At 40.9% G+C, this 19,070-nt stretch overlaps 1 protein-coding gene across 4 annotated transcripts in view; it reads right to left on the bottom strand.

The window, feature by feature from the left end:
- The window catches only part of LOC137334052 (RNA-binding protein 5-like), a 48,170-nt gene that overhangs the window by 28,291 nt on the left and 809 nt on the right, over positions 1-19,070 (bottom strand). For 3 of the 4 annotated variants that reach the window (XM_067998489.1, XM_067998491.1, XM_067998490.1), the window contains exons 2-8: positions 15,575-15,648; positions 12,334-12,520; positions 8,568-8,720; positions 6,692-6,764; positions 5,803-5,876; positions 1,417-1,503; positions 860-920 (exon numbers count right to left, since the gene is read on the bottom strand). In XM_067998489.1, the coding sequence (XP_067854590.1) occupies positions 860-920; positions 1,417-1,503; positions 5,803-5,876; positions 6,692-6,764; positions 8,568-8,720; positions 12,334-12,520; positions 15,575-15,591 (652 nt within the window). In that variant the 5' untranslated portion in view covers positions 15,592-15,648. The remainder of the gene's footprint in view (positions 1-859; positions 921-1,416; positions 1,504-5,802; positions 5,877-6,691; positions 6,765-8,567; positions 8,721-12,333; positions 12,521-15,574; positions 15,649-19,070) is intronic. The other variant, XM_067998492.1, reaches the window with a different exon arrangement.

Raw genomic sequence — 19,070 nt, 5'->3', positions numbered from 1 at the left:
TCAGCCTGCTCACATTCAAAATGCCAGGCACCATTTGCAACCGTTGAAGTATTTAGCTCTCATTTTTATTTTTAAAAATTGCGGGAATGGTTAGTCGGTGAATATTTCTCAGACAGTGTGAAATGCTCAGCCATGTAGTGATTTGAAAACTAGGATTAAGAGTTGAAGTCAGCTAGTTGGGGCACAGGAAACCAGGAGAACTTGGGTGTGCAGGACTTTGTGCAGGAGACATAAGCCACGGAATTGCAAATGAGCTGAGCAGCATTGGGGGGGAGGGGGAAGAAAAGAGGGGTTGAAGAGGAGAAAAGAGTCAACGAGGAGAGCATTCATTCTGTTTTAATCAAGGTGCTGATCATGGTTTCAGCAGCAGTGGAGGAGACGTAGGGGCATAAACATCCAATGTTTCAGAAACTAAAAGCAGCAGCCTTGATTGAATGCGGAAACGTTTGCACTTGCAGAAGTAGCCTGAGGGGAGAACCAGGGTGGCTGAAGAAGTCAGAGCCAGAAACATATAGGTGCTGGGAGGAGCTGTAAAAATTGGCTTTGGTTTTGAAGTTGAGCCCAAGGAAATTTCAACTCATCCATAAATTAAAGCCGGGTGTTATCGGCACACACGTGGAAGATGATCCACATTGCCATGGGGTGGTATGTAAATAATGAATGGGAGGTGATCAAGAGGCCCGTGCCACGATGCAGGTGACCATGGACAACTCCAACTAAGAAGTTGAGTTCCTTTAAATGGAATTAAAACTAGAACATGGCAAGTGGACCACACAGACGATAAACTGCACTTCGATGCATTACAAACAAAAGTCTTCTGGATAAGGCTTGAAGCTGATATCAGTTCATAATTACTTACCAGACTTTGAAGCCCCACACTTGAAACATTTTTCTCGCCTCTTGAAGTTATATATGCCGCACTGTTTTTAAGTTTATAAAATGTTATAAATATCAGCAAAATATCAAACTGATTTATACATGAAACCCAGAAATGTCTATTTTAGAGTTACTGGTTTAAAAATTAGTGTAAAATTACACTCCCATATACAAGACAAAATATGCAGTGAACATTTTACAATGACAATTTTTTTTTTAGGTGTCATGAATTAACAAATGCTTCACATATTGTGTTTGTGGAAAAAAAACTATAAAAACATATACTGAGATTAGACATTGCGAAAGTATTATTGGTTCTAATGCAGTAAAGAGACAACACTCAACACCATGGATATGTAACTCATTGAAAATGCTTCTCTGAATAACAAATTGTTTGAAAATTAATCTTGTAGATCTAACATGACCCACCCCCCCAAAAAAATCATGGCATGCTCTAATCCATCAACATTTTAAAGAAATTCATACGGTTCCCCAGCATACTAAACCTATATAGGTACTGTTGGTGTGTAATCAAAATACCTTGCCACAAAGCCAATCTTCATAAGCCTTTGGTCGTGGATTGCTGTAGTGCATGGTGACAAACTTCCCCTGTATAGTCAGGTGTTTCTGTAAAAAATAAATGATCATTTAGTACTGTTTCAAGACAAAGTATCAATATTCCCATGGCAGTGCACACGTGTAGGAAGGGAGTTATTTCTCCCAAATTAGTGCTTGAATGTATGTATATGTATATTTATGTATTGGGAAGAGGGAGCTCAGGGGACTAAGTTACCTACACTTAGCCCATCCTTATTAGTCTTCAGTAAGATGGAAGCAGGCCAAGTCACAAAAGGTCCAGTAGGAAGAGCGTTACCATAGGCGGTCGGGAGTGAGACACGCTCTATTGTGTTAACGCTTGCAGAAAACATTAAAATTATGCTTTAAAATTTTCACGAGACAGACTTCTTTTATGTCATGCTTTGCTTTAACTAAATGAAAACTACTTTCCCCCCCCTTTTTATAACATATCAAACGCTAACCTTACCGGAATCCACTGCATCATCTAATATCATTAATGGAAACAGAAGACTTGACGCAAGTTGAACAAAGCTCAAGTAGCATTATGTGAAGGTGTTGCAAAATCTCTCGTGACAAGTCTGTAGCTACTGTATTCTGGCTCAGGTACTTCACCCTATTTATTAGCGATCCTTATTTCATCTTTTTAGAAATCAACATGCACCCCCTTATTTTTGAAAAGTCATCTGTACTTTATAGCTTATATATTCAAATATGGAACATAGTAAAAATGGTATTGAATGTTTTGTTCTTGGCAGTACAACGGAAGGAAAACAAGCCCTACATTTAGTAAGAGTTTGTTGCTATTACTGAAAGCCGATGTTACTGAATAGAAACACCACAAGCATAGAATTATTACAAATTAGATGTGCAAAGGGTTTACAAATTTTATATTAAAACACAAGTTTTGAACTGTGGACTTACAGAAAGACAATAGTTTACAATGTACTTTCAGGATCAGTCCAAGTCATTTAATCAGAGTCAGGAACAGCAAGTACTCTCATCAGCTTCTGCGCTACAGTCCTAGCAGATAATGCATGCCAGGCACCTAGTGGATAAGATATTTATCCACAAGCCAGCCCACCATTGTAACACAAAAGTGAAAAATACACTATTGCTGATTAAATTTTATGCCATCAAAAATCCTATGCTATCCAATTTGAATTCAAACTTATATACCTATATATTTTCAAAACTAGTGTAGGCAAAACTATGAGAATCTTTTCTGTGGCCGGACAATGGACCTTATGGTGTAAAGTTACATGACAACAAGTCGTAATTTCTGAAACATGCCAAGGGTTCAAGTCAACAGTAGTTTCATAAGGAATCAGAATACTAAATTTAAGCACAAGACAGCTGGCTATATTTTTGTATTACTACAAGGAGATATTACAACAAATCTCTGCCCCAAGTTGCATCTAGTAAAACACACCAACATTTTTTAAAACCATGCACACATGTATTGTTAGTATTTTTCAGATCAGAACTGTGGGAAGCGACACTGCCTACCTAATTTCTGAAGAGATCCCTAATACTCCTGTGCTCACAGACTTCAATCTTGAAAGGAAGGTCTGATCATTTTTATTAAAAGATGAGAAATATGAAAAAGAGTGGGAGGCAGTGAGTTAACACACTGTCTTTTCACCTCTGAGGAAAGTTTTCTCTCTCCACAGGCTGTAATGGCCCTAAATGAAGTGAGTAACAGTCATCTCAACCCAGTTCCACAGCATAATCGTGCCAAAGGATAGATAAAACTGCCACAAAGATAGTGTCTGTCATTTCCAAACTTGGTATGTCTGATGTTGACATTGACCAATGTTCAATTCTCCATTATTGTGCATTACAACCCCTCTCCCAGCACTACTCTCCTGCACATCATATATTATAGGAATAGGTATAAAAGAGTGGGAGTGACTAACTTCAATTTTCCATCCCTGTGAGAAATTCCATTCGAGATAAAAAAAGACAGAAGAGTAAAAAATTGTGCACAGGTGGAACCCCAAAGTAGCAGTAGAGTACAGCAGAGGCTTTGATGGAGAGGGCATAATCCTTTACATTTTCTGATCATGCCCAACTGGCAATAGATGCTGCACAACATCCAAAAGATCAAGCACCTTACTGAACCAGAGCTGGAACACCCTCCTGTATCGCTCCATCAATGTCAATCCAGGCTGGGAAGCTCTTGGATTTCCTCTAACCTGAAACTCGGTGTATTCCATTGGGGTTGCACTTTGTGCTTGAACCTGGAGAAACTCTTTGAAAACTGATCCCTGTTCTTGGCCAACTGCCAGCAGCAGCCAGTTGGCACTTCAGCAACATCCTCACACAGGTCATACACTAAGCGTTTGGAGCACACTTCGCCCCAGCTGAACAGGGCAGCTGTCAAAAATCTGGTGATATAACGAAAACCCACCAGGCACCAACACAGATGGCAAACACAGTACGTTACTAGCACAATTGGCACTCTCTGGAATCAGTCTCCAGGCCACCCATAACCCAAGCTGCTCAATAAAGCTCACTCACTACTACAATGTACCGTTTATACTATGCCTGGAACACTGTATACTATGACGTAACATATCAAACAACAATTGCAATTTTTTTAATTAAGTAAATTTTTACTAATTTAACTACTATCAGTATTGAGGAATACTTTTACACTCCCTTCCCTGTCTCAGCATCAAACACTCCTTGGTTAGACATAGGCTAGTTACCTCTAAACCCCATCCCTATAATGTGCCTTAATCCCAATAGTGCACACCCTACTGCACCAATATGGCATTTCTTACAACTACCATCCTTGTACCATCTGAGTCACTCCTAAATTATGGGAAAATTGGTGTTGTGAACTCACATCCATCAGACAGCCAAAACTCACTTACGCCAAGGTTCTTACAGCTGTTAGAAGAGACTTTCACCCAAAAACGCTGGGCCAGATTTGAATCCAAGTCACAGGTGTGAAAGGACAGTGTTAAAACAAAATAGAGTACCCAGTCCCATCAGGATTCTTGTTAAAATACAATTTCAGGTAGCAATGAAAATTTTCAAGTCATCCCAAAATTGATCTCACACACACCATAGTGGCTGATTTCAAAGCAGGTGAGGTCTAGGGGCAGATCACCCAGTTGTCTCCAACAGTGGTACCATGCGCATGCTGAAAGTAACAGAAACTGGCGAAGAAAGGGTCTAAAATAACTCATTTTGAGTTACAGGTTTATCACTTTTCATCGGTTACTACCAAAGCTTGTTCCTGACATTCTGATGCTCAGCAGCAACTCGCTTGACATTTATGTTTTTTTAGGCTGCTCGTGACCTTGAGTGTATCATAAAATTCAACTTGTATTTTAATAAAAATGCCTTTGACACACTGTCATTGTTCTGTATAAAGCACAAATACATAGAGCTGATAACAAGCACAAATGTAGTAAGTAATTTAGAACCGGCTAAATACAAAGTAACATATTAGACTTTAAACAAAAATTGTAAATGGACTTTAGCTTTTGTTATCCTTTACCAGGAAGACCCTAGGATCAGTTTGCTTATGGAGTGTCAAACCATATTGGTGTTCCAACCCCCCACATCAGGATAGGGGTATGTGCTTACATTATCAGTCAAGTCAACAAGCAGGGAAAACCGAACTGTATTAAGTTCATGGGTAAGTCAATCAGTGCTGCTGCAGCATACCTTCCAGCAAATGGGTCTAGAGCACCAGAGGCCTAGGATCAGGTCACTTGACTTACTGATCCCTTGACTGGAAAATGACATGTAAAGTTAACGGCAATACACAATTATCGTTGCTACTCTCACATGCATCACACCACCCTCACGGTGCTCAACTCACTCACCTACATGCTACTAAGCAAAGTTTAATGATGATCTGATGTTGCTGCCTTTGCTCCTGTCATGTGAAAAAATTAGCCTGTGCTCAGCTAATAGAAGAATGAATGAATGCTACAATGGACATTATGTTAGAGCCATTAAAAAAGGGGCTCACTGAACTGAATGAACAGGTTCTTTAGTATGAAAATAGCTTTGTATGCATCCATTAAAGGCCAACAATAATTTTAGGTTTAGTTTCTGCCCTACTCCTTTATTTTCACCATTGGTCTTTGCTGCCCCATGCAACTTGAATGGTTGGTCTAGCTGTGGTTTATACTTATTTATAATTGGGTTGTACTTGCAATCAGTTTTATGGAGTTTGCAATTCATACAGAAGTCTACGGAAAAACAAAAATGAATTCACTCGTTTTGGAAGAAAGCCTTTGTGTCTCATTACATCAGTTTTCAATACAGACAATTTGATCCTTTTTATTTTTTTCTCCAAGAAATCTAGACTTGTGATGAAGCAACCTGATTGGCTTCCATCCATCTTGTTGCGTCCTGCAAGTGATTAAACTCCACGAAGGCGAAACCACGGCTTTGACCTAGAGACAGCATTCAGATATAGACGGGATTGTGTTAGTCAATGGGTTTTAAAGCAGCCATTCTCAGATGAATCTCTCAAGTCACCCTCCTGCTTCAAAGCGTCTCCATTTACAATTTTGTGAAGCAGTGTTTCTCTGTGTGATCTCATTTTTTTCCTTTTCTTTGCCATGGCAAGGAACTGAACAGTGCAAAATGTCAATGTCTAGGAATAACAATACTTCCACAAAAAGAACAAAAAAAGTTGCAAGAAAAAAAGGCATCTTTCATGCAGACCATGACAAATTGACCTTAGAAACAACAGATTCCATACGTGGTACCCACCTGCAACCCAGTTTTCATTGGCATTACATTTGCTGTAAGTCACTTCAGCTGTTACCACCACCATCTCTGTGCATAATACATGGGAGTGCAGTGGGTACAAAGTGTACAATATGGAGGATATGGGAAAAGAGAAAGACAGAAAAATTAAAATACCAGAAATAAAGAAAAAATGGGGACTGATATTTTGGGAAAGGCAATGCAACTTTCCTGACCCCAGCCCTTAAGTATTGGGACCTTTTTAATCCTGGGCTATAAACCTTTGTCTGTAACTTACAGAAGGAAAGAGATAGTGACTACTGTTGCCATTGCATAATTAAGGTGGAAGTTACACCTTGCTTTCAACAAAACAATCAATTTTACTTTTCACGTTCCTCAGCCATGGCAAATTCTTGTGTTCTAATTCTGATCTCTCAGCCACTGGGTACACCAAATGGTTTTTTTTTTGCTTTGGGGGAGGGTGGGGAGAAACCTGGAGCAGGAACACAAATCTCACCTGACATTTTGCTCCTCATTAATCGCACATCTCTTGGTTGTACTCCATCATATGGCTCTAAAACAGTTCGAATCTAGAAAGAAAATGGTATTCACTAAGCTAACTCAAACACTAGATCACAATGCAATCTGGATCAAATGTATGATCTGCACTGCTCAGAAACATTAAACGTGGATCAGTGGTTCTATCTGAACAGAAAGGATGAGAGATAGAATTTGGCAGCGCTTCAACACACTGCACCAAGGAATAGTACGATACAGCTTTGCTCCTATCGTTACAAAGGGCTCACAACCCCAGTCATTCCATCAACACAAAAGAGGCACCATGCGGTTCTCCACAGGGGAAAAAATAAAAATGAAAGAGGATTGTTTTTTAAAAAAAAATTTCAAAGACAAAACTTTTAAAGATTTTGTTTAAAGCAACAAATTTGATACAGGTAGATACTTCAATCATCCATAATAAACTTGTTTAAACTCTCTTGTGCCCCAGTTAATCACAGCAAACTGCAACAGAAACAAGAAAGGGGAGGTAATATGAGGTATTCCTGACTGCAGTAAGTCCTGCTGTACCCCTTCTACTCCTGGCCATGCTAAATTATATTAACTGACACCTTAATTCTCCTCTGCGCCCTCCCACCCCCATACAATCAGATGTTTGCAATGTGATTTTTTTTCCTCAGCCACAATTAAACCACTGCCATCTAACAGCTCAATTAATATTGCACCTCCTCCTCAAATTGCTTTCAAAAACACAACTGTGATACTAACACATACAAAACCATGAATCCATTTTTATGGACCAAAATAACAACTACTGGGTCTGTCACGGGCATTTCAGTTCCCAGTCTTCTGAACTCGAATCTGCAATGCTTGTTGATACTCAAGTGTTACTTTTCTGTGCTGTAACATGCTACGATTCACAAACAGCTACAGTACCATTAAATAAAGGACACACTTGCATTTATTTATGCCTTTAATGACTGGAGAACATTCTTAAAACACTTCACTGCTAATGAAGTACATCCCACAAACAGCAATGAGATAACCTGTATTTGGTGGTATTGGTTGAGGGATAAATGTTGGCCAGGACACCTGGTGAGCAACTGTTAATTTCAAAAAAAGTTAGCAGTGCTACTTACTGGAATTCCATGGTACTACAGTCTCAAATTTGAAACATTGCATTGTTGATCAAATTTTATCTAATGAACCTGTTGGTGCCAAACAGGGCTCCCATCTCCACAGGCACCCCCATTTTCCAGAAGCCACCATGGAATCCCCAAAAACAGCTAATTGCCAAGGACTTCCAACACAATAGAAAGTTCACAGTTCAGAATTCTTGGAGAAAATAGACATCACCACATTTTTTTCTTATTTTAAACAGCCGACATGTTGCAATAAGCACTTCGCTTCCTCTAGCATTGGGGAGGTAGAGAATTGAGAACCAAGAGATCAACAAAACTGCAAGCGGGGGAAAAACAGCCAGAGATCACTTTACTAGTGATGCCTGCTGAAAAGTGCTTGTGTGTGGCCACTGAATGAAGACTGTATCGGGTTGACTGGCAACACTCGTTTCTGACTATCTGATACTGGTTCTGAAACAGAATATTCTCTGCTTCACAGTATACATTTCAGACAACACAGCTCACGTGAAGTACCACCGTGCCTGTAACACAAAATATGACAGAACAAGCCAGGCAATGTCTTTTACTCGAGCAACATAGTTGAAAAGAAGTTACCATGAGACTTTCAATCCTTCCTCATAACTTTTACATTCTCTTACCCAGCTATCATTTCTATTTTTTCTGCCTCCTTTTGTTTCTAAGGAGAATCATCACTATTGTAACTATAGCATCAACATTGGAAAAAAAAAGACCTACATCATCCTCTGTCGTAGATGAGGGAAGCCCTCGTAACATAATGGTTTTGCTTTCTTTCTCATTGTTCAGTTCATTCCGGTTTGGATCCTTGTAGTCGCCATCTGAATGGTATCCACCATCTGACCTGTCGCTGCTTCTTCTCTCCTGGTGCCTCTAAAAGGAAAATTTGAACCAAGAGCATAAGCATAGCAAAGCTAAAGAAAACCTCAGAGCAGTTTTAAAAATTGTGACAAGTGAGAGACTCTCACAGCATATCGGGAGTACAAGTGCATAGTACCAAGTAGGAGAACACAGATTTGACCTGCTCAGCAATGATCCCTATTTGGCCATTGCTGAGCAGAAGCCATGCACCTTCCTACTAAGAGGGGGAGGCAATAAAACAAGGATTTTGGGGGGGGGTGGGGGGGGAGGAAGCATTTGATACGGTTTTACACAGGATTAGCAAAAATGGAATTAGAGGTGACCTTGTGATAGGTGTTGGCAATTGGTCGGAAAGTAGAAGACAGAGAGTAGGGATAAAGGGAACAATCTGATTGGCAGGATGTGGCAAGTAGTGTTTCTCAGGGATCTATATTAGAGCGTCAGCTTTTCACCGTATGTATTAATGACTTAGATGAAGGAATAGAATTCTATATCCAAGTTTGCAGATTAAGTTAGGAGGTGCAGTAAGTTGTGTAGATGGGATCACGAAGTTAAAAAGGGACATAGACAGACTAAACGAGTGGGCAAAACTATGGCAGATGGACTTTAATGTGGAGAAAGATAAATCGGAATATTTTCTTTAATGGTGAGAGACTAGGAGCTGTAGAGGAGCAAAGTGCCCATGTGCATCATAGAATCATAGAAGTTTACAACATGGAAACAGGCCCTTCGGCCCAACATGTCCATGTCGCCCAGTTTATACCACTAAGCTAGTCCCAATTGCCTGCACTTGGCCCATCTTACCCATGTAACTGTCCAAATGCTTTTTAAAAGACAAAATTGTACCCACCTCTACTACTGCCTCTGGCAGCTCGTTCCAGACACTCACCACCCTTTGAGTGAAAAAATTGCCCCTCTGGACCCTTTTGTATCTCTCCCCTCTCACCTTAAATCTATGTCCCCTCGTTATAGACTCCCCTACCTTTGGGAAAAGATTTTGACTATCTACCTTATCTATGCCCCTCATTATTTCATAGACTTGTAGAAGATCACCCCTCAACCTCCTACTCTCCAGGGAAAAAAGTCCCAGTCTATCTAACCTCTCCCTATAAGTCAAACCATCAAGTCCCGGCAGCATCCTAGTAAATCTTTTCTGCACTCTTTCTAGTTTAATAATATCCTTTCTATAATAGGGTGACCAGAACTGTACACAGTATTCCAAGTGTGGCCTAACTAATGTCTTGTACAACTTCGACAAGACATCCCAACTCCTGTATTCAATGTTCTGACCAATGAAACCAAGCAAGCTGAATGCCTTCTTCACCACCCTATCCACCTGTGACTCCACTTTCAAGGAGCTATGAATCTGTACTCCTAGATCTCTTTGTTCTATAACTTTCCCCAACGCCCTACCATTAACGGAGTAGGTCCTGGCCCGATTCGATCTCCCAAAATGCATCACCTCACATTTATCTAAATTAAACTCCATCTGCCATTCATCGGCCCAATTTATCAAGATCCCGTTGCAATCCTAGATAACCTTCTTCACTGTCCACGATGCCACCAATCTTGGTGTCATCTGCAAACTTATTAACCATGCCTCCTAAATTCTCATCCAAATCATTAATATAAATAACAAATAACAGCGGACCCAGCACCGATCCCTGAGGCACACCGCTGGTCACAGGCCTCCAGTTTGAAAAACAACCCTCTACACCCACCCTCTGTCTTCTGTCGTCAAGCCAATGTTGTATCCAATTGGCTACCTCACCTTGGATCCCGTGAGATTTAACCTTATGTAACAACCTACCATGCGGTACCTTGTCAAATGCTTTGCTGAAGTCCATGTAGACCACGTCTACTGCACAGCCCTCATCTATCTTCTTGGTTACCCCTTCAAAAAACTCAATCAAATTCGTGAGACATGATTTTCCTCTCACAAAACCATGCTGACTGTTCCCAATTAGTCCCTGCCTCTCCAAATGCCTGTAGATCCTGTCCCTCAGAATATCCTCTAACAACTTACCCACTACAGATGTCAGGCTCACTGGTCTGTAGTTCCCAGGCTTTTCCCTGCCGCCCTTCTTAAACAAAGGCGGATGATTCAAATATCTCTGCTAGGGGACCCGCAATTTCCTCCCTAACCTCCCATAACGTCCTGGGATACATTTCATCAGGTCCCGGAGATTTATCTACCTTGATGCGCGTTAAGACTTCCAGCACCTCCCTCTCTGTAATATGTACACTCCTCAAGACATCACTATTTATTTCCCCAAGTTCCCTAACATCCATGCCTTTCTCAACCATAAATACCGATGTGAAATATTCATTTAGGATCTCACCCATCTCTTGTGGTTCCGCACATAGATGACCTTGTTGATCCTTCACTAAAAACTAGTGCACAGGTACAAACCAGTAAGGCTAATGGAATGTTAACCTTTATTTCAATGGGGTTGGAATACAAAAATGAGTAACTAATACTTCACTTGTACAGAGCCTTGGTCAAACCCTACATGGATTATTGCGTTCAGTTTCAGACACCTCAAGAAAGATATATCTGCCTTGGAGGGGGTACAGCGCAGATTCGTCAGAAGAGTTAAATTAAAAGAGGTTGCATAAGCTTTGCTTTTATTCCCTCCAGTTTAGATGGTTGCGGAATGATCTAATTGAGGTCTTTTAAAATTATAAAAGAGATCTGATTGTATAGAGAAACTATTTCCTCTGGTGAAGAAATCCAGAACAAGGGGGCGTGAACTTAAAATTAGAGCTAGGCCATTTAGTAGTGAAATCAAGAGGTGCTTTTTCGCACAAAGGGTAGTGGAAATGTGGAACTCTTTCCCCAAAAGGCTGTGGATGCTGGGTCAATTGAAATTTCCAAGACTGAGATAGATAGATGTTAGTTAGGTGAGGGAATCAAGGGATATGAAGGAAAGGCAGGTAAATGGGGTTGAGGTACAGATCAGCCATGATCTAACTGAATGACAGAAAAGGCGAGGGACTGAATGGCCTACTCCTGTTGCTATGTAACAAATCAAGTAAAGTGCCCATTTTATTCGATAGATACGCACTTGATCATCTATTAAATTTCACACTTTTGAGTGTGGTCCAATGCTTTGATATATTCTGATCCCTGTTTAGACATGTGCTTTTTTGCGTGGGTTAGTGTACACATTATCAGATGCCTCATTTTGCAAGGAAACAGACCACTAAAAATTCATGGAGGGTATGGGCCCCATTTTCAACATAAATAACATTAAATAAATAAATGAGGGAAGCTAAACAGAACAAACTGTGTGGCAACTCAGCATTTAAAGAGGAATACCTTTAGCACAATTATTTCCTCACCTATTTTTTTAAAAAGTCATTTACAATTAAGTGCAAACATATCAGATAATGAGAGTGCTTTACTTGATTCATTAGTGAAGTAGCTCTAAGCAAGGTTCACCCAACTGATGAATCTACTATACAAGGATGTGTTGAAGTAACATGTTTAAAGAATTCAAAAAAAGCACAAATAAAGTAATCCAATTCACCAAGTACTGTGCCGCACAACAAGTCTGCCATCATTTTCTCTGATCAGATACATCAGTCACAAAGTGTCAAATTCCAATAAATTTTCACTTACACCAACTTCAGAATTCTCAGAGTTCCGGTGGTCTTGATGTCGACGATTACGACGATCATCACTAGAATCTCTGTAGTCATAGTCGCGGTCAGAGCCCCTTGAGCTCCGGTCCCTCCGGTCTCTAGAATCAACTCGGTCTTTGATCTGATCGGATCCATACCTGCCATTCCGTTCAGTTCTACTTACTCTGCAGAGACAGAGACAACTATGAGATAAAAGCACATCATGGAAATCCACTGCAAACCCTGCAGTGACAACTGGACACGTAGGAACAACTGGGCAAATGAAAAACAAGCAACAGTAAATTTACAATGGCATATTTTAAAATATGAACACATAGCCCAACTAAACTAATTGATGACAAAGTATAATTTGTACAGCCCAGATGTAACTGAGCTATACAAACCAGAGGTCCAAGGCTCATTTTCCAGCCTCTTGAGTTAGTTGATCCCACCCATACTACCAAAAGGGGTGCTAAAATTGGCTTTGGGAATCCTTGGGCTGGAGAAGAGGGGAAGAAAAAAAAAGCCGGAATTCTACATCTAATCACTATCTAGTTATTTTTGCCACTATCTGGTTATCCCAGTTAGAAAGTGGGATAGGCTGGGCTGTAATGGCCCCATAAAAATATATCCAACCAACTCGAGATATAACACTTACAGAATGACCACCTGGGTGAGGTACTGGGGGTTGCCCTTGGAACTGTACTCCAAGCAGGAGTTAACATCGTTGGGAGAGGATGGGGAAAACGGTGTTTTTTTTAAAAATTAATAAAAAAGTTGCCAAATATTTTTTTAAACTTCATTCTCGGGATGTGGGCGTCACTGGCAAGGCCAGCATTTATTGCCCATCCATAATTGCCCTCGAGAAGGTGGCGGTGAGCCGCTTCTGGAACCGCTGCAGTCCGTGTGGTGAAGGAACTCCCACAGTGCTGTTAGGTAGGGAGTTCCAGGATTTTGACCCAGCAATGATGAAGAAACAGTGATATATTTCCAAGTCAGGATGGTGTGTGACTTGAAGACTTGATATGCCAGTTTTAATGTAAAGTGTGATGCTGCTCACAGTAAGTCAGGGCATGCAATGCACAATTGCATTATTCCACTGTTGAAGTAGATGCATGTCCCTTTAAGTCTGCATAGTGCCATTGCGCTGCATTCTTGAAATCAATGTGCTTTCTAAGTGTGATCCATATACAGCAGCTGCTCACTGTAGGAAACTTTTTCATCATCCTTACCAACCTGATGAGACTGCCTGGCTTCACACTGCCACACCATCTCTGGTGTAAGCCCAACTGTTTTAGATGTCAGGTGCGAAGGTGTCCAGCAAATGATCACATCTGGGGACTCAGGAACACCCGTGGTGCAGTTGAGGATGTCACACATATAATGAATGGCTGCTCATTTCATGCTGGTCTAAGATTAAGCCCTTAATAGCTAAATGTACTGCAATTTGGGAAGCAGAGTTGGTTTTAGCGTAGGAGTTTCTCAAAACAGGCCAAGAAGCTGGGAGATACAAAAATTAAGCCACTACAGCACCACCACTGGCAGGAGTGTATAAATACAACACATTTACATGGGCAACATCCATTATAAATGTGGACACAGGAATTTATAAGAGGGAAAGATGACAAAAGCGTGACAACAGGAAATAAGGATTTGTGGACAGGACGTGCATGCAAATGCAATTTTTAAAAATATATTATATTCATAACCCAAGCTATCTCTTGGTTACAACCATCCTGACCATGTAAGTTTGTGAAAAACTGTTTAAACTTGCAATTATATTCATGACTCTTTTTTGCCCCACACTCCAGGAAAACAAAATAAAATTATGACTCCTGGGTTTCCAAACATCAGCTTTTCACGAGTTAAAATGTTGTACGACATCAATAACCTGACAGAACCTCAAAGCCTGAACACTCTGATCGGGCTATAAAAAAGATCAGATCATAACCACTGCTCCCATTTGCTGACAATTGTTCTGCTGTTGCCATTTACAGCTCCTCTAGAATCTTTTGTTTCTTCACTTGTCCCATTAACACCCTCTTTGCCTTGCACCATGGAAATTTTACAGCACAGGAGGCCATTCGGCCCATCGTGTCCATGCCAGCCAAAAATGAGCCACCTTGCCTGATCCCACTTTCCAGCACTTGGTCTGTAGCCTTGTAGGTTATGGCACTTCAGGTGCATATCCAGGTACCTTTTAAATGAGTTGAGGGTTTCTGCCTCACCACCCGTTCAGGCAGTGAGTTCCAGACCCCTCCCACCCTCTGGGCGAAATTTTTTTTCCCTCAGCTCCCCTCTAATCCTTCCACCAATTACTTTAAATCTATGTCCCCTGGTTATTGACCTCTCTAAGAGATATAGGTCCTTCCTATCGATTCTGTCTGGGCCTCTCAATTTCGTACACCTCAATTAAATCACCCCTCAGCCTCCTCTGTTCCAAAGAAAGCAAACCCAGCCTATCCAATCTTCCCTCATAGCTAAAATTCTCCAGTCCTGGCAACATCCTCGTAAATCTCCTCTGTACCCTCTCTAGTGCAATTACATCCTTCCTGTAATATGACCAGAACTGTACGCAGTACTCAAGCTGTGGCCTAACTAGTGTTTTATACAGTTCCAGCATAACCTCCCTGCTCTTATATTCCATGCCTCGGCTAATAAAGGAAAGTATTCCATATGCTTTCTAAACTACCTTATCTACCTGTCCTGCTATCTTCAGCGATCTGTGGACATTCACTCTAAGGTCACTCACTTCCTCTACATCATCCCTTTTGTCATTTAATCACCCCTGCCCTCCACCTTATCACAAGCCTTCCCTTTTGTTCTTTCCTCCCCCACTTTCTCCCCCTCCCCCCACCTTTCCACAGTTCTGTACTTGCTTAAAAACTGTTAAATCTTTACTTCTTCCAGTTCTGACAAAGGGTTATTGACCTGAAACATTAACTCTGCTTCTCTCTCCAGATGCTGCCTGACTTGCTCAGTATTTCCAGCATTTTTGGTTTTTAATTTAAGATATAAAAAAGGACCTTGTTTGTAAAACCAAATTCATGCTTTTCAAGGTGAAGAATGTCTGTGCTGGGAATTGGAACACGTCTCCAACACTCTCAGGGCTCAAGTTCCCTCCAATTCTGCACCAACAATATTCTTTAACCCCAAACCTCAAGAACAACTTCCACCACACTACTGCAACATTTCATTCCTTCCATAACCTATCAAGAAAGTGGATTCAGGATACTCACCTCTTATTGGAACCCATCTTTCAAATGGACTCACTCGTAAGAACAGTTTCAAAACGATGACCTGTGTTTGTAACCTGATAAATAAGATAGCAGATCAGCACTGATCTATACAATATGGTAAACTAAGTTCTGCAACATAAAAGAATACTTTATTGCTTTACAACACAGCCCGCAAGCTTCTTTTACGCGATCCAGGAAGACTTTCATCTCTGTGTTTTCTGCTTAGCCGCAGCTCTTTAAACTTCCTGGCCCTTGGAAGGCTGGACATTTAAACCCAATCAGGGAACAGTATTTCTGCAATTAGGAATTGAGCATCTCTAGTTTATCCAGTTTCCTGGGTTCAGAAGATTGGTAACGGTTGCTCCACAATTGATGGGAAAAGGTTGCCTTAAGTGGACTTAATCTACTACTGAGTGAGTAATCTATTCCAATCCTCCAGGCCTAGAAAACTCAAGCTGCTGAAGCCTAACCCATAAGAAACTTATGGGCACAGGCTTGAAAATAGAAAGCAACCTGCCTGAAATTTCGAGAGCCAGATATCAGGAGCTTGCGGGCCAGATCTGCCCTGCGGACCATGTGTTGGACATTCCTAAACTAAAATACAATTTTCCTTACATCAAACCTGTTTGCCAGGCCACAGCTCAAGGTTTATTCTGCTGCAAAAGGGCAGCACATTATTCAGCAGCAAGCAGAAACAAATTTAGACAAGAGGTTTTAGTGGGATATGCCAAGCCCTTTCATGAGGCAGGATAGCAGGGAATGGAACCCAAACCACCAATGTGGAATAGGCTGATAAAGTGACTACATACATTATATCTGTGCTGACAGTCAGTTCACGATCAGGAACTTTTGCAGATATTACAAAGCCATGCATCACAGAATATCTAATCCAAAAAATCATGCATCACAGAACAAACCTCTTCAATGAACAGTCACATTTTGAGGTACAGATTTAGGTGAGTAAATAATGGTGCAGACAATACGGGAAAACAATCCCCAGGTCAGGTAAGCTAATGCAACAGTGAAGGTGTCAACTGCAGACAAGCCACACCTAACAGCCAGAAACCTTGTTCCTGGTAGAAATAAACAACTCGCATTTATATAGCACCTTTGACATAGATAAAGAAGAAAAAAGAATGTGCATTTATAAAGTGCCTTTCATGACCTCAGGATATCCTAAAACGCTTCACAGCCAATAAATTATTTTTGATAGTCACAGTTGCAATGTAGGCAAACACAGCAGCTAATTTGCACTCAGCAAAGTCCCAGAAACAGTAATCAGATATATGATAGATAATCTTCCTTTTTAAAAAGAAATTAATGTTGGTTGAGGGATAAACATTGACCAAGACAACCGGAGAACGCCCGTGCTCTTTGAATAGTGCTATTGGATTTTTTGCACTCACCCGAAAGGACAAACAGAGCCTCAGTTTAGCATCTCATCTGAAAGACTGCAGCTCCAACAATGCAGCACCCTCAGCACTACACTGAAATGTCAGCCTAACTTATGTGCTCAAGTCTCTGCAACAGGGTGTGAACCCATAAACTTGTGACCGAGAGGCAAGAGTGCTACCACTGACATCTAAATTTCAGCATGATCTGACCTATTAGGGAGGTTAAAGATAACAAGTCAAAAAGCTAAAATGGAACAGCCCACCCATGTTCATCTTGAACCTAAAACAAAGAAATATCCCTCAAATAAGCAAGCTTACCCAGTGCAACAGAATGCACCTCCATAAGTCCACCCATGTGTACTTATAAATGTCATACTGTTTTCTCAGCATCAGTGTTGATGGATGGACAAAATGATGCTGCCTTCAAATGTAACCTCTCACCCAGTAAGTACGATTGCAAATCTGAGATTAAGATTTTAACAGTTTATAAAAATTCATAGACAGCTGTGCAGTCTCTTCTGTTGCCAACTCTTTTCAGACTAGGTGAGATGCAAAGGAATGATTTAGTGACTAAACTGCAATAGTCATATGATAGCTTTTTACTAGGGATAGTGCCTGGCCCAGAAGACTTTTTTTTCCTGAGGGGTTTAAAGCACACATGTTGAATTTTAACTGTATATATCTGGGGAATTATTCTTTGGATAACAGAATTATTATGGTAAGTGACTTGCCTTTCTCATAGCATTTCAACACCTTTCAGAAACATTATAAACATCTCACAGTTTCCACATCTTTACTTGAGTTGTTGAATGACTAGGAGTTCCATAAAGGCCCCTGCAATGTGGGTCAAAGCACTTCCAAATGTAACTAAAGTTATGACAGAATAATTTAGGTGCACCCCTGCTCACAATGATTAAATCAGTACACCATGTGGTACTGAACCAGAGACCAGGAAAGTCAAGCTTTTATTTCTGACCCATGCTGTGTTAACTTTAACAGAAGGTCCATAGAAGGGTGAGACGATCTTTACATCAAATAGAAAAAAGCAGTAAAGAAACCAAAGACTTGAGGTTAGGACCAGATCAGCCATGATCTTATTGAATGGCGGAGCAGGCTCGAGGGGCCGATTGGCCTACTCCTGCTCCTATTTCTTATGTTCTTATGACATTAGAGAAACAAAGAACACGTGAATCATTAAGGCAGTGGGAGGGAACCCGAGAAGGTGATGGAAGATCAGGTCTGGAAGTTGGGAAGAAAGGAAAAACAACCAGGGCCCTGCAGCTGATTACTATCCAGATTCCCATTGATGCATGTTGGGTAAAGACAAGAACAAATATTCCAACACTCTCAAATTCTGAATAGTTGAAGGCTACCATGAAAGAACTGTATGTACTTCAGCACAAGTCACGAACCTTCTGTCAGCTTGGTTCAGTCAGTGACACACATGTCCGAGTCAGAAAGTTCTTGGTTTAAGCCCCACTCCAGCACATAATCTGGACAACACCTCACTGCAGTACTAAGGGAGTGCACCATTGTCAGGTGATACATTAAACAATCTACTCCAGGTGAGTGTAAAAGATCCGACAGCACTCTTCAAAGAGCAGGACGTTGTGTGTGTTCTGGCCAAAGTTCCTCTCTGAATCAACACCCCCAAAAATAGATCAACTGGTAACTTGGTATTCGTGGGACCGTGATTTGCACAAACTGATTGCTACATTTGCCCAAATAACAAAAGACAGCATTTCAAAATGAATTAATTGATCATAGAGCACTTTGGCACATCATGAGGACACTCCAGCAGGGCCTACACAAGGCAAGAGATAACTCCATTTTTTCTTGGTAAATTTATGCTCACACCTTCATAAGATGCAACTTCACTAGGTCAAAGATCATACCAAGTCCTGTTCACCAATCACCCTCGTGCTCACTGACTTACATTGGGTCCCGGTCCAACACCTCGATTTTAAAAATCTCTTCCACGTGTTCAAATCCCTCCATGACCTTGTCCCTTTCTATCCAACTCTACAACCCTCCGAGAACTCTGCGTTCCTCCAACTCTGGCATCTTTCCTTCACCTTACTATTGGCGGACTTCAGCCTCAG

The sequence above is a fragment of the Heptranchias perlo genome, chromosome 17, assembly GCF_035084215.1.
Source record: "Heptranchias perlo isolate sHepPer1 chromosome 17, sHepPer1.hap1, whole genome shotgun sequence".
NCBI classification, from domain to species: Eukaryota; Metazoa; Chordata; class Chondrichthyes; order Hexanchiformes; family Hexanchidae; genus Heptranchias; species Heptranchias perlo.
Note: the sequence above shows the minus strand (reverse complement) of the source record. Positions and strands in the feature narration are given on the sequence as shown.